The sequence below is a fragment of the Patella vulgata genome, chromosome 8, assembly GCF_932274485.2.
Source record: "Patella vulgata chromosome 8, xgPatVulg1.2, whole genome shotgun sequence".
Classification (NCBI taxonomy): domain Eukaryota; kingdom Metazoa; phylum Mollusca; class Gastropoda; family Patellidae; genus Patella; species Patella vulgata.
Window position 1 is genome coordinate 16550588 of NC_065886.2, and position 14155 is coordinate 16564742.

At 35.8% G+C, this 14155-nt stretch overlaps 2 protein-coding genes across 2 annotated transcripts; both read right to left on the bottom strand.

Moving 5' to 3' along the window:
- Positions 1–1266: 1266 nt before the first annotated feature.
- LOC126829741 (uncharacterized) lies at positions 1267–5724 on the bottom strand. Its single transcript, XM_050559855.2, has 7 exons — positions 5504–5724; positions 4950–5070; positions 4473–4703; positions 3607–3816; positions 3263–3407; positions 2503–2946; positions 1267–2260 (listed from the first exon to the last, which is right to left on the bottom strand). The coding sequence occupies exons 3-7, from the start codon at positions 4509–4511 to the stop codon at positions 1902–1904; spliced, it is 1197 nt and encodes a 398-aa protein (XP_050415812.1). The 5' UTR covers positions 4512–4703; positions 4950–5070; positions 5504–5724; the 3' UTR covers positions 1267–1901.
- A 320-nt stretch (positions 5725–6044) lies between these two features.
- Positions 6045–11832, bottom strand: LOC126829740 (uncharacterized). The gene is made up of 8 exons (XM_050559854.2): positions 11721–11832; positions 11145–11285; positions 10789–10902; positions 10088–10336; positions 9714–9846; positions 8441–8645; positions 7614–7754; positions 6045–6428 (listed from the first exon to the last, which is right to left on the bottom strand). Coding segments are annotated over exons 1-8 (1368 nt in total). The 5' UTR covers positions 11722–11832.
- Positions 11833–14155: the final 2323 nt, after the last annotated feature.

Below are 14155 nucleotides of genomic sequence, written 5' to 3' on the forward strand. Positions count from 1 at the left end.
GTCGTTCGGATGGTACGAAAACCGAGGTCCCGTGTATACATTGGCGTGGACGTTAAAGATCCCCTGGCAGTTGGAATTCGATATAAATGTATGGCGGAAGGCCGTCTTCATTAGCCCAGTATAGAAGCAGAAACTCCATTTCATTTCTTAATCTATCTTGGGCAAGTTGGGCTTCATCACATGCACCACAAGGCTCTATAATTTGTCAAACGAAAAGTTACCTCCCTTGACCCCCAATAAAGTCAGTAAATAGTATGTCCTGTATTCGATCTGGTGGATTTTGTAAATTTCTTAGAATTTTTTTTTACCCAGGTGCACTTGGCACGCCATTTACTGAATCCGAAATACCATGTAAATTAAATATAGACTAAGATCCAAAAGTATAAATGGCAAAATGATTTGCAGGGATTCTCGAACTGACTTCTCTAAATTCATTGAAAGGCGTCCAGCCCTCTTACACGAGAATTATTGAAGAGAAATCTGTTTTCGGAAAGAACTGATACTAATTCGATTCTACTCGTACTAAATCTGTTTTAGGAAAGTACTGTGACAGGACTTAATTCCATGTTACTTTAATGCAATTCCATCAATTCGGAATGTTCCAAAAGGAAAATTGAGCCCATGACAGCATGTCAATTTGAGCAAAGATATATCGGCTGGATTTAATTCAATTGTTACATCTCAGTTGACAAACTGTGACAGTGTGAACTCTTGTAATTAATTAGTAGTGTTGATATCGTGTGGAAATAACGATGGTCCTTAAACATACACATTATACCAAAGGCGCTTGATAATTCATATAAAAAAGGACCTATAGTACTCCGTTTCACTTAAAGTTACAATTTCATATTTTTAAGTTATATTTTTAAAATGTATTAAAATAAAGCCCTAAAATAGATGGTATATATAAACAGTCCTACGTTGTTAAAGAATAATCCTATTAATCCTATAATTCACTATTGCCGGTTGAGAAATTGAAAAAAATATCATTTTCAACTTCAAATTCAAACGTTTTAGGATAGCTATTCCATGGTGGGGAATAGGAAAACAAGAGAGGTAATTGTTAGGTATTTGTGTTATTATTTCCGGTGTGAAGATTTGTAAGTGTGAGAAAGATAACCTATGATCGTATAATATTTAGTTGACAACCTATTGAGCAAAAGACATAGATATAATTATGTTTTGACTTTCTTAGAAAATATGAAATTGGAACTTTAAGCAATCTTCTCAAAATATATGATCCAAAGCAAAGAAATCCAAGTTAAAAAAATTTCTATGTATTTATTTGTTACCAGTAAATTGTTCAAAATTACGGACAGGAATCACATTAATCTAATCTAAATGTTAACACTTTCTGAACACTTACAAATTAATGATATATTGATAATTCAAACGTTGACTGTTTTTTTTAAATTTTTTAATACAAACACGCAATCGTTAACTACAACAGTAAAAACCTGACAATATCCCTTAAATGCAGGTACTGGGTTTCGTCATGCGCGTGTCATTAGGGGCCTTTCGCATCGATACGAAATCAAATACGAAAACGAAAACGTCCTCGATTCGTGTGTACTTGTGAGCATATGAGTGTTGGGCCATTGAAGACCGTTACTCGTGTAGAGCTAGATTTACGTAGGTATCTAAATGAAAATGTTTCTTGTCTCATATATTGAATTTTCCATAATTTTTCGAGGCCTTGTGTATATTGTTGATATATTGGACTCGGATTGCGAAACCGCGTGTTAGAGGATACGAAAACTTGAATGAAAATGTGTTCGTGTACGTTTTCGTACCGATGCGAAAGATCCCTATTGGCACGTCCATATTCTAACAACGTTTTCCTTAACAGCAGCCCATAAAAATAATTATAAGATGGCACAGTTAACTATTCCCCATATTTCTTATTTTGCGTTATCTTTACCCTTCATTTTGGTCCCTGTTACATTTTCGTAGAGGTCCAGCTGTTCATAAATGTTTGATTGTTGATCTGTAGTTTGTTTATCCAGCCCTTCATATGTTGATTCTGGTGGCGCATTGAGCTCTTGGTAAATGTTATGTTGTAAGTTAGTAGCTTGTATATCCAGTACTTCATATGGCGAAGGCGTTGTCTCCGAGATAATATGATCGGGATCAGTTGGGTCTCTTGTATTTACAGCATCAGTATCAACTATTTCATATATAGGTGGGATTTCAGATAAGGAGATGTTATCTGACTTTGTTTGTTGATTTCTAGCATCATCAAATACTGTCTGATCATTTCCTGAAATCATTAAAAAACATATACTACTACTTCTTGTGGTTTAGTTTAGCTCACCACGAATTACTGCAAATAACTAACATTGAAATCCAGTTTTTATGTATAATGCACCGTTTATTGATTTGGAAATTTTAACTCAACCAGTAAGAATATTATATTCTTTAATATAGCGATGAACTTCCCGTCTTGAATGAGAATCACGATTCTATGTCTAATGCGATTTATTAACTCAATATAACTGTTACCTGTTTTTTTTTGAAAGCAGATTCTCCTCCCAGTTCTCATAAAGATGATCCCCAACAAAATGAATAGGATGATACCCAGACCAACACCTATACCGATACCAAGCAGGGTATTATTACTACCATGTACATCATCATCGCTAGACAATAATACAGCCATGTTAAATACAATAGAAATTGTACCAAGACTATTATTAACATAAACTATATATTTTCTACCATCATCAACTGTAACATTTTGTATAGTTAATGTTGATGATAGCCCATCATCTGTTTGGTTACATCTAACATCTATAATCGGTCTTTCACTGCCATCCTGTAGTTGATAATACCAGGTAAATTCAGGTAGTGGATAAGCTAAAACATGGATTGACAGTACACCTGTTTCTCCACGTGATACAGATATGCTGGTTTTGGTATCTTTGTTTGGATCAATAACCGGCCTGCCTAGAATAAAACAAAGCAACTAATAATAAGGCAATTGCGACCCAATACAATGCAAACGACCAGACGACTGTGGACGAATATAAGGTACAACCAAGTACGATAGGTATATGGATTAGGAACTAAGCATGGCACCATTTCGTAATTGCGACGAACAACACGAACAACAATTCCTGGTCAAATAAAGTAATGACGCGCCATTGAGACGCCTTTGTTTTAAACCGTTTAAAGGGAATACACATGTTTTATAATCGTCTAGAGAAATGACTATTGAATATTTTGTTATGGAATTTTGGATTCGGTGTTTTATCATACATACCAATTGTTCTATCTACAACCACTCCATCAGAACAAACTGGTAGAGATACTTCTAAAGCTCCGTTATATGCTACCACGGTGATGTAATATTTACCATCAGACGGTGCTGTCCAAGAAGCATGCGTAGATGTAGTCTGTTGAATATCCTAAAAGTATAATAGTATGAGATGAGCCCTTATAAATGTCCGGGTCGGTTCTACCATTAAAGGATAAATCTTACCAAAGACAAATACATTGACTTTAATAACGATTCATTGTATTTGTTTCATTTCATTATCCTAGATTACCCGACTATTTGCAAGATTCAGTTGAAATTTATTGTTTCATTTCATTTGCGTAGATTACCTGTCTATTTGCAAGATTCAGTTGAAATTTATTGGCACCCAAACAAGACGTAGAAAAACCATACAGATAAAATTTCACTCCACTCTCTCTATCAAAGAAACCTCCCCAATGTGCAAATAGTTCTAAATCTGACTGAACATCTATTTCCGGTGTATCATATTTACCGTCATGCACCATCCCTTGGTGCGGTGAACTAGTATCAACTGTAATCTGAAGTTAAACGAAACTATAATGAAAAGACACAATTAATAATTGGTGTATTTACCAGATGCAGCTGTATATATTTTCTAAAGTAAATTTTAGTTTGATAAAGCCAACACGACAGCAAGCCTTGGCAAATTAAATTATTCTACATATGAAAAGGCAGTCACCCTAATAAGATAAATTTGTTGTCATTATATATTCATAACAATGTTACACTGTTTAATTATCGCGTAATCATAATAAATACAAACAAATCTTGCATGGAGCAAGGAAGAATGTAGAGTGTGAAACATTGTAGTGCAGTGATTCTCAACCAGTGTGCCGCGAAATTTTGAACGGTACACTAAAAACCACGTGATCCTAATTGAGTATTCACTGGTGTTCTACTGGTAACTTCATAGCTGCGTTTTTCTTTATTTAATTTGAGTCACTCTATGTGTCCATGACGGTTGTATGCCGTCTATGACTTGTCATGTTTTTATTTTGCAAAATTCAAATATTTTTCATATATATTTAGCCAGGTGTGACCGTGTGCCGCTATTTTTTCATATGTTCCAAGGTGTGCCGTTGGCAAATAAAGGTTGAGAACCACTGTTGTAGTGTATATTTGGTAGTCAAAGCTTCATTTAATTATCACGCAATTAAAAAAATCTAATACATGCCTGTTTAGTTAGAGTTGTTTTTAATTTAGCTTGGTTCATCACAGTAACCACGATACGATAATCATCATCATGCGTACCAGTATTTTTATTGTTTAAGATGCCTTCTCCTGGTGTAGCAGTAGTAGGTGGTTTTATTTGAAAATGGCGATGATAACATGTGCTAGTAGGAATGCAATAACAATTGGCTCCTCTGGCATTATTAGAATATTTACTTTGGCATTCTCTAATGTTCTGAAAGATAAAATCAATACAAAGTTATTAATAGTAGTCACGGAGGACTGGTGCATAAGGAGTTGTCTCCCCTGTTGCACTGTGGGATTGCTGCCCCCTCCCCTCTTTTTAACTAATAATTTGAAGTACAAAATATTGTTTAATCTTTTATGTACAGTAAAGAATTTAATAAGCAGTTCGCGAGAAGATATTCACGCAGTTTCCCCATTGGTATATAAAACCTTTCCTTCAGTATCGCATACTTACCGTTGTTTCGCCTTGCGGTGGAATACGATGAGATCCATGTTCTACTTCAGTTAAATGATCCAATATCTTCCATTATACCGTTTCTATTCCACTATGATCATCATAGGCTATCCATTCTATGCTGTAAATTATATGACATTATACTATCACTATTACCTATCCTATAAGGTAACAATGTTCTGCATTATATAATATCAATACAGGTATGCCGACAACTTCAAAAAAGAAACAGGGGCCTGTTTCACGAAATTTTAACTAAGATAAAATCCACATTTGAGTAATTTGATTGGATAATATTAGGTTGATTTTAGCGCTTAGCCAATCAAAATTGAAGTATCTACTTAAAATTGGATTTTATCTTTAGTTAAGATTTCGAGAAACAGGACCCAGGATAAACTGAATGACAAAATACAAAATGTAATGGAGGTATTCTACATGTAAGGGAACTATTCTGCCTATTCCAGGTGATACCTAATTTCAAATCACGAGTTTTTATTCCAAGGCAATATGACTCATACGTTAAATATGTCTTAAGTACTTAGTCTGTTACTTACACCATTTTATCAAGTTCCTCAAAACCATGAACTGCTAGATTAACCTCATCACCTTTTGTTAACCATAGATTTTCAATAACAGGTGGAGAATTATCAAAATGGACAGTCAACGATTCTTCCTTGTATTGAGATAAAATATCATAAGCTCTGATAAAATATCGTAAAGTATCGCCATCTTTCAGATCCGGTGTTATTGTCACTTGTTGATCAAGTCGTAGATCTACGAATTCATTCAGAGAAGGTTGGTTAATCGAACTTCCTCCAGTGTGGTCCACTTTATATATGGTTTTTATACTAACAATTTCTAAAATATTAAATCAAAATTATCTAATATAATATTCAAATGTCAAGGATAAGATCACATAATAGGCAATAAAAATTGAACATTTTCATAATTTTTAAATGCATTTGATATAATAATAGGACGTAGTTATCAAGGTCCAAACTGTTCGGACTGAACTGATTGCATCTTATTTCGCCATTTAAGGGAGGGACTGATTTATCAATATCATATCTGGTAAAAATGTTTGACTGCCTACAGTCATACCTTCAAGCCATAATTAAACCTGTTACCTTGTACATTGCTGATTGGCTGCGTTGTTCTAGACCCATAATTATCATCATATTGAGACTCTACACCAGGTTCTGATTTAACAGCTGCTAGAAAACGACCATTATGATGTACTGTGTTGATATATCTATTAGTCCAACTGATTGTAACAGAATTTAAATTAGTCTGCCATTTGTAATTGGTAGTGGAAAGAGCAGTTGTCACTCTAAGCACACTCCCAGACGTCGTTGTTACAGCAGACGTGTCATCAAATATTACCAATCGTCTGGCCTTCTTATAATTTCCAGCTTTATCATAGGCTGATAAAATTATGGAATATACGGCGGGATCGGGGAATGTAACAACAACCCTTTTCTGAAAGAATAAAATGTTAAATTTCGCGATGACAAGCATATTAATCTAAAAATACACCTTTATCTTTATCTTCCAGAACTGCATATTTGCACTTCATTTTGTAGTCCTATTTACTATCATTTTAATTGTTTCGGTTTTATGTTGTTGTCGTTATTAGGTTTTATCTAACTTTGTCAACAATTTCATTTTTTGCTTTTATTGCATCTTTTATTCCTTATCTCCCACAAACTGGCTTTCAACTACTTTTTATACACACTGTTGGTAAAAAAGAAAAATGTTCTCTAAATGATGCTCTGTTTAATGTATTGGAGTCGCTAGCTACAAGTGACAACGAGAACTACTTTGCATTATTCTCCAACTTTCTTAGACTGACAGTTTATACCCCGACGTAAGTTACTGGTGTCCAGTCATCTCGTGCACAGATTAGTCCAATTAGATGAACAATGTTCATGAAAAGGGCTGCTCAAATGAAACACTTACTTAAATATGGTATTTGCCGGGCCCTAATAGCTAACGTATCTGTACGTTTTCTATATATTAAAGAGCGCGGTTAACTGTACTTCAGACATCATCGGGGCTTCTTAGAAGGCATACTCACAGCCTCCTCGGTTTAGAGGCCAGGGTTCAGACACCGTTCCATGTTCCTCGGGAGAACATACGACGTTCCTGGAGGGGCGTTTAACCTCCCCGGCTTGGAGGCCGGGATACAGACATCATGCAGAGTTTTTAGAATAACATATTCTCTGCCTCTGGGTCGAGGCCGGGATAGAGGCAATATGTAGGGTTTCACCCTATGGATCCGATTCCTACGGTTGTTAAACTCGGACTGTAGATATTATAATAACTCATAATGTATTATCATAGATGTTGTAGTTTCCTGTAGTTTATATATAAACATAGTTTTAACCACACAGTGTTCCAGAGTTAATTGACCATTGAAGTTTTATACAAAACGTGAAAGTCCTAATTAGAGAAGTGTCACCATAGTGACACATACTGGGGTTTTTGGAGACCGCTGCTAGGTTAGTCGCACAGTTCACTTTTCGATGTCTTGAAGAAGGATTGTGTTACTGGCCGTTTTCTAGGGATATGGGACCAGGATAGTGTCACAAGACTACTTTATTGAAACTTTGATGCCGGAAGCATTATTTGTCATTGTAAACATTGTATAATAATGATACTCACTGAGGTAGTTCTCGAGTCCGACTTCCTCGCCTTGACACCAAGTTCATTACCAACACGATGAAGTTCAAAAAGTTCATACTCGTATTCTTTAATCCCAGCATCTGCATCCACCCAGCCGTCCCATGAAAAACGTTTAGTACGCTAGACAATAAATGATTTATGATTAGATGATTAGAATACTTTATTCTCATGCCATCCTAGTTGATATTATATCGCCGTGAATGGTATTTAAATAAAAGAAATGGTCTTCTCCCAACAGTCTAAATTGATTTCAGAAGTAACAACGTCATCGACGGAGAAGTACTTATGAAGCATTAGCCTGGGAGTAAAAATTATAAAGTGGCAAATGTTCCACTAAATTGCTCATAATCGGGTTATTCCGCACTTACTCTAAAGGATGCATTTGAAGCTGTATAAGGTAAGATAATATGTGGATGAAATAAATAATGCATCGTTGGGAATTTGCAATGATATGGACCTGAACGGAAAGTATTTCTTAACATAGTAAGTAGTGAGGCAACTGAACATCTACTCTGAGTACTCTCCACGCGCTACTCCCTGATTGAGACTCTGGTATACACTAAATCCATTCTATGCCTCCGCCACCCCGACCATCCTCATCCCAGCCATATGCCCAAATGCTGCAAATTCTCTTAAATTGTTCTTTGAGATCCCAACATCACAAAGCACGTCTAAAGGACATCTTCATGGGGTTACAATGAAATGGATTCACACGGAATGGATTGTGATATACAATAATATGTGTCTTAGCTGGACAATATTCTATTCAAGGTCTACAATAATATTGGTCTAGAGTATATATGTACCTGTTTAGATAAGTCTACATCAGAGAGCATATCTAGAGAACATCCTGACTGGGGTTTACAATGATATGGATCTACACTGTCAAATGTTATAGAAAATGTATTGGTTTGAGTCAATCCTTGTAGGTATGCAGTTTCCACCAAGTTTGTTTCTTTATTTTCGATCTTAACAAATCCACCATTGGCAACTGACATCGAAAACGAGAGTCTAAAATGTACAACATTTATTTTAACTGCAGAATATCACGTACTGGGTTTAATATCTGCATAAAAACATCTGTCAACAGTGTAAATTCACCAACCTTCCTTGAATTTTTAAAAAGGAAATACATGTAATCTTAAATAGAGAAGACAATAACTTTATCAGAGGCGGATTCAAGGGGGGGGGGGGGCCCTAATTTTCATCAGTGCCCTTTTTTACTCCTGAAAGTGCCTTTTCTCAGACCCAAATATGTCCATTCCCAACCCGTTTCAGGGATCCCAAATGACTCAAACCATCGATTCAAACACACCAGTCTGGTCTAATTAATGCTTCCACTTTCAAACGAATTCTTGTTGTTTAGCTGACGCATGAGTGCAACTTGATGTAGCATTGTTTCATGTGTGGACAGTACAAAGTACAAGTTACAAGGCTTAAATAGTGAAGTGGCTAGGGAATAGATTCGTCTTTTTTCCCATCATAATGCCTCGCTCGCCTTGACAATTTTCGAGTCGCATGTTCAACTGGCTTTTCTGCTCGATTTTAAGGCTCTTTTTCAACGATTTCCGAACGTTTACTTAGACGAAAATATCAGCCAAATAGCTCTTGGAATGGCTACAGATGCAAGGAAATGACGGATAATTTTCTTGCCCCCCCCCCCCCAAAAAAAAGAAAAGCCCTCTCAGCGGCGTGCCCCGTCTCCGCGGTCAGTGCCCTCATTTTGCGGCGCCCCCCCCCCCCTTTCAAAATTCCTGGATCCACCCCTGTTTATCCTGTATTGCCTTCACAAGATTCAACACATTTAAATATGTCTGGCAGTTATTATCAGAATTATTTCCAATCTACCCTGCTATATGCAGTTACATAGAACTGCATATAGGTAGGTACTTTACCCACGACTTCAAGCGCTTAAGACTTTTACTGTATTCTACCCCTTTGAGCATAATAATTAGTTACACGGGAAGTAAAGCGCATACACATTGTTATGTTCTTGTTATGTCAAAAAGACCGAAAAACATTTTAATTCGTTCGTTCCTGTGTTGTGTTATATCATGCTAGTTATTTACGAAAACTTACACATCCTTGTGATTAAATGGTAGAGATAACTGAGATAAATCTGTTAATGTCTGTTCACAGGTAAACACACCCCGGTTAGGATTACTTCGACTCTGTGTTCCACCACAACGATGAGAAATAATATTATTGACATCTGAAATAGAACAATTATTCCAAGAACAAATGACTGGCATTAAATAAATAAAAGTTGGTTTCAATCGAAAGGTGTGCTGTTAACAAATGCATTACTAAATTATGGTCCATAGGACATTGAGTCATAGGAATAAGAATATTAATGCTAATGGAAACAAAACCAATAAGAAATTACAGTTTTGTGTTGGATTAAAACAGAGGCGAGAGATGTATTTATGAGTTAATATTACAACGACCTTTACCCCTTTCCAGACGTAAACTCGCACTTATAATGCCAACTTTAAAATCCTTGACATACGCCTGTCGAGAAGGCACAACTGGTTGGTAATCCGCCGTAAATCTGAAGTGAATATTAACAGGATTAACCATATTAGTCCATACAGTATCTTGAACTGGTCCGGCATTTGTATTTCCTGGTGCATGAGTTGTACCGCCAGTATTAGCTGCTGTCAGACTTAGTATATTCTCTTTAATTGACGGCTTTTTGGTTACTAAAAAGATAAATTGTCTAGTAACTGATTTACGTTTACGACCCTCAATAATACTATACAATAGGAATTTGTGACTAGTCTTATTTATAAGTAACTTAGTAACTGCTGGTGGCTGCTAGTGTAAATATCAATGCTGTATAATCGCAATATGCAATGCTGCAGAATAAACAAACCCAATCAGTGGTGAAGAGAAGAGACCAATTTTACTGCTTAGCAACACGACATCTGAATTATTTACTAATGAATAATTCGTTATTGGGACCATTATCTGACTCAGCAGAATAGTCTTTTTATTCAAGAAATTGGACACAGAATTGTGGAGCAAGCTTGACCTTAGTGGAATATACTATGATATTTTGTTTTCTTAAATCGATGTCGACAAATATCAACTACCGGTTTGTGTGATTATGCCATTATTTTTTCTGTTGATTTTAAATGGCGGCGACACTTACTTTTATCGCATTTTGATCCTGTAAATCCTGACGTACATATACAATTTGATACAAGTTCATCAGCACAGCTTCCGGGATAACATGGGGTACTATCAGATCGCCAAGAACACGCCTCTGAAATAATAGGAATAGAATTATATTTATTCAATTACTAGGCCACTGCTCTCTGCTAAATATAACGACACATACAAACGTCAAAGAAGAGTTATTCAACTACGTGAAATTCTCAATTAAGAAGAAATGATTCCATTATGTTCTGGAACTGGTAAGAATGCTCTTATCAAGCACGTAACCCGTCACTACATATTGTTTGTCATATATTATAGAATATTGATACCTGTACATTAAATACTAACTTGTACAACGTTTTTTATCACTGGAAATAAGATAGGCTCTGTAGCCAGGTTTTTCATCTCGTACTCCTTCACATCTAGAACACCTCTGGTTTGATGATGATGTACATGTTTCCAGATTACAGTTTGTAATAGCTGAGCACACTATAAAATTTAATGAAAATAAGTTACCGAATCATACTATACCATCAATAACAAACTTTAAAAATAGAAGGAAGATACTAAATCATACTACAGGACCAATGACAAAATTTTACAGTATCTGTTAGTTTATCTCACATTTTACTTTTCATGCAATCTGTTGTAACTGTTGGGATTCGTATATGAGAAGACTATAGATATGTAAATTAATATCTGAAAGTTAATTAACAACATTTTGACCATTTAATTATATATTGCCTTTTGTTCGTTGATCAGAACAAACACTGTTGAAATCCATTACGCTTATTGAAGGAGATGTCTAAGCTTTCCTCGCTCGTTTATATCAACGTGATTATTGAATATTAAAGCATTAAAAAAAAAACTCAAAAAATTAACAATAAATGACAATTAAGAAAACGGAAAATTATGAATACATACTCTCACACGTCTGGCCAGCTGAATAAAAACCATCTTTTGGACAGCGACATTGTTCAGGATTTGGACATGTACCATATATATATTTTTGAATACTACCATCACTATATTTTATATGGGAGCTGGGGAAATAGTTATTACAAGCTGATGGACCAATCTTGTTATCACATACAGCTAGAATATAACGTACGCACAGTTCAAAGTGTAATAACCATATTGTAATACTAATCGGGGTGATATATTATAGTTTAATGTCTGAAAGACCATAATGTAATACCAATGGAAATTCCAGATAATGTTGTACTCTTAATCCCTATACATCTCATTTCTTCGTCTGTGACATTTCGACCACATTTTGATATTTTTAACGTGTCTAGACTAGGGTTTATGGGTAGTGTACAAGATATTGGCAGATTATCAAACAGAAAAAAATATGTTTGGAGTATAAACGGAATACATGCCTATCACGCGCAATAAATTGGAGGTCGTCAAATTAATTGGACACAAGTGTTCGTTCATACCCCCACCTTCCCCTTCCCCATTAATCCCCACCTACCAATTACGTGATAAGCCAATACACCCACCCCCTCTGTAACCATGTCCTTCGTGTAAAATTTACCCCCCCCCCACCAACACCTTTTCTGTTACAGTAATGGGTCTTTATATCAGGTTCTTGACGACAACACTGGTTTAACTTCAAAAATACTTTTATTCTTCTTTCAGCTTATCATGTGCAAAACTTAGAACTCCGTAATTAGCTTGTGTTGAGGGAGCCATGGTCCTAGCTTGGCTTGGCACAGCGTGCCAACCCCCACTTACTTACATGGCCACTGTCCGGTCTTAACTCGAGACCTGCCTGGTCCAAAGTTAACTTCTAGACGTCCCGGCCTAGCCTCCTCTGCTGATTCGTTTGTATTCTGGGTTTATAAACCCTTCCAGACAAAGGATCTCATTACATATCTGGCTACTGCATCATATCAGATTTAACATTCAGTACAGTTTGCTTATAAGACAAAGGAAGTTAAATAAAACAAGCCAGCCACAAGTTGATGTTACATAATGACTAATGAATGTCATCAGGACCACGAAGCATCTATAACATCTGTCGCTACGTAACATTCCGCATTAATCCCGACCTGTCAATTACGTGATTAGCCAATACACCCACCCCACTGTAACCATGTCCTTCGTCTTCGTGTCAAAGGTAATGCCCCCTTCCCCCCACGCACACACACCTCCGGCATCAATCCCCGGCTACCAATTGCATATTATTTGTAAATAGTTCATGAAATTAAAAAAAAACCTACTAAATTTCAATAATTTCTCCACATCAAAAGAAATTAAAAAATAAAACATATCGGATTTCAATTAATTTCTTGTTAAAAAAAAAATAACGAATTAAAAAAAAATCTGCCAATTAATACATAAACTGTTTCCAAAACCCGTAATTTTAACAATCTAAAGAGCAAAACCATCGAATTAAAACTAAAACTATTCTTCAAATCAAATTATACATAATTACTAGAAATTAAGTAGCTTAAAAAAATTAAAATTGAAAAATAATATCTGCGAATTAAAACATAAATTTTCCAAAATTCAGTAATTAAAAAAAAAAAAAAAACCACCAATGAAACAAATCAAACGCATTATTAATTATTCCAACATATGTCAACAAATAGTTTCTTCAAATTAGAAACGAAAAATCAGAATGGACGGGTGTTGGCGCGTTTTTGGATCCATGTACAGCAAGGTTGCAGTAATCCTGTAATCAACAACACCCTTGTACCAAATGTAAAGCGGCTGACACGGCACGAGTTCATGTGATCGCGAAGTTAAATGCCCCCTCCCTCCCATGCGAACGGTTAGATCTATTTGATAAGGCCAACTTCAAGTTTGGTCAATGGTCACGAGATGTAAACAGGGCTAGCGCTAATCCCAACCCTAACCTTTCTAGCCTTAACGCTTCCACTAACCCTAACGAAAATTGAGTTGTCCTTAATAAATAGATCTAGCCCATGCGGCGAACCATAGACAAGAATGGCAATGCCCCCAATTGTAAACAACTACGTTCATCTTTACTAAGGGTGCTTAACTCTATTCTTTGTGCGATAAAGCACAAGTTTACTACTGACAGATAATACAGATATAAAATATATTTACCATGATCACACGCCAGATCAGAACCAACAGATCTCCAACCAGTGCAGCAAAAACTTCTAGTCCTATATAGTGTTCTAAAAAATACATATTTCATTGTATGTATGTATTTCTATCTTTGTCAAACAAGTAAGTTGGCACGGTGTTTTTATTCCAGGAGTTTAAACTTTATAGGTGGAACTCCCGGAACAGACATTACCGTACCAACTTTAATGTTTGACAATGATTGAATTACATACATACAATGAATTAAAGTTAGAGCGGTGCATACACCAAGTCAG

Coding starts and splice junctions, on each gene's coding strand:
- LOC126829741 (XM_050559855.2), bottom strand. CDS start 4,511: ATGAACCAAGCTAAATTAAAAACAACTCTAACTAAACAG. Junction 3,817..4,472: donor AAACAACTCTAACTAAACAG/GCATGTATTAGA, acceptor GTTTAACTTCAG/ATTACAGTTGATACTAGTTC. Junction 2,261..2,502: donor CTGCTTTCAAAAAAAAACAG/GTAACAGTTATA, acceptor TAATGATTTCAG/GAAATGATCAGACAGTATTT.
- LOC126829740 (XM_050559854.2), bottom strand. Junction 10,903..11,144: donor TGATAAAAAACGTTGTACAA/GTTAGTATTTAA, acceptor CTATTATTTCAG/AGGCGTGTTCTTGGCGATCT. Junction 9,847..10,087: donor GAGTTTACGTCTGGAAAGGG/GTAAAGGTCGTT, acceptor GTTCTATTTCAG/ATGTCAATAATATTATTTCT.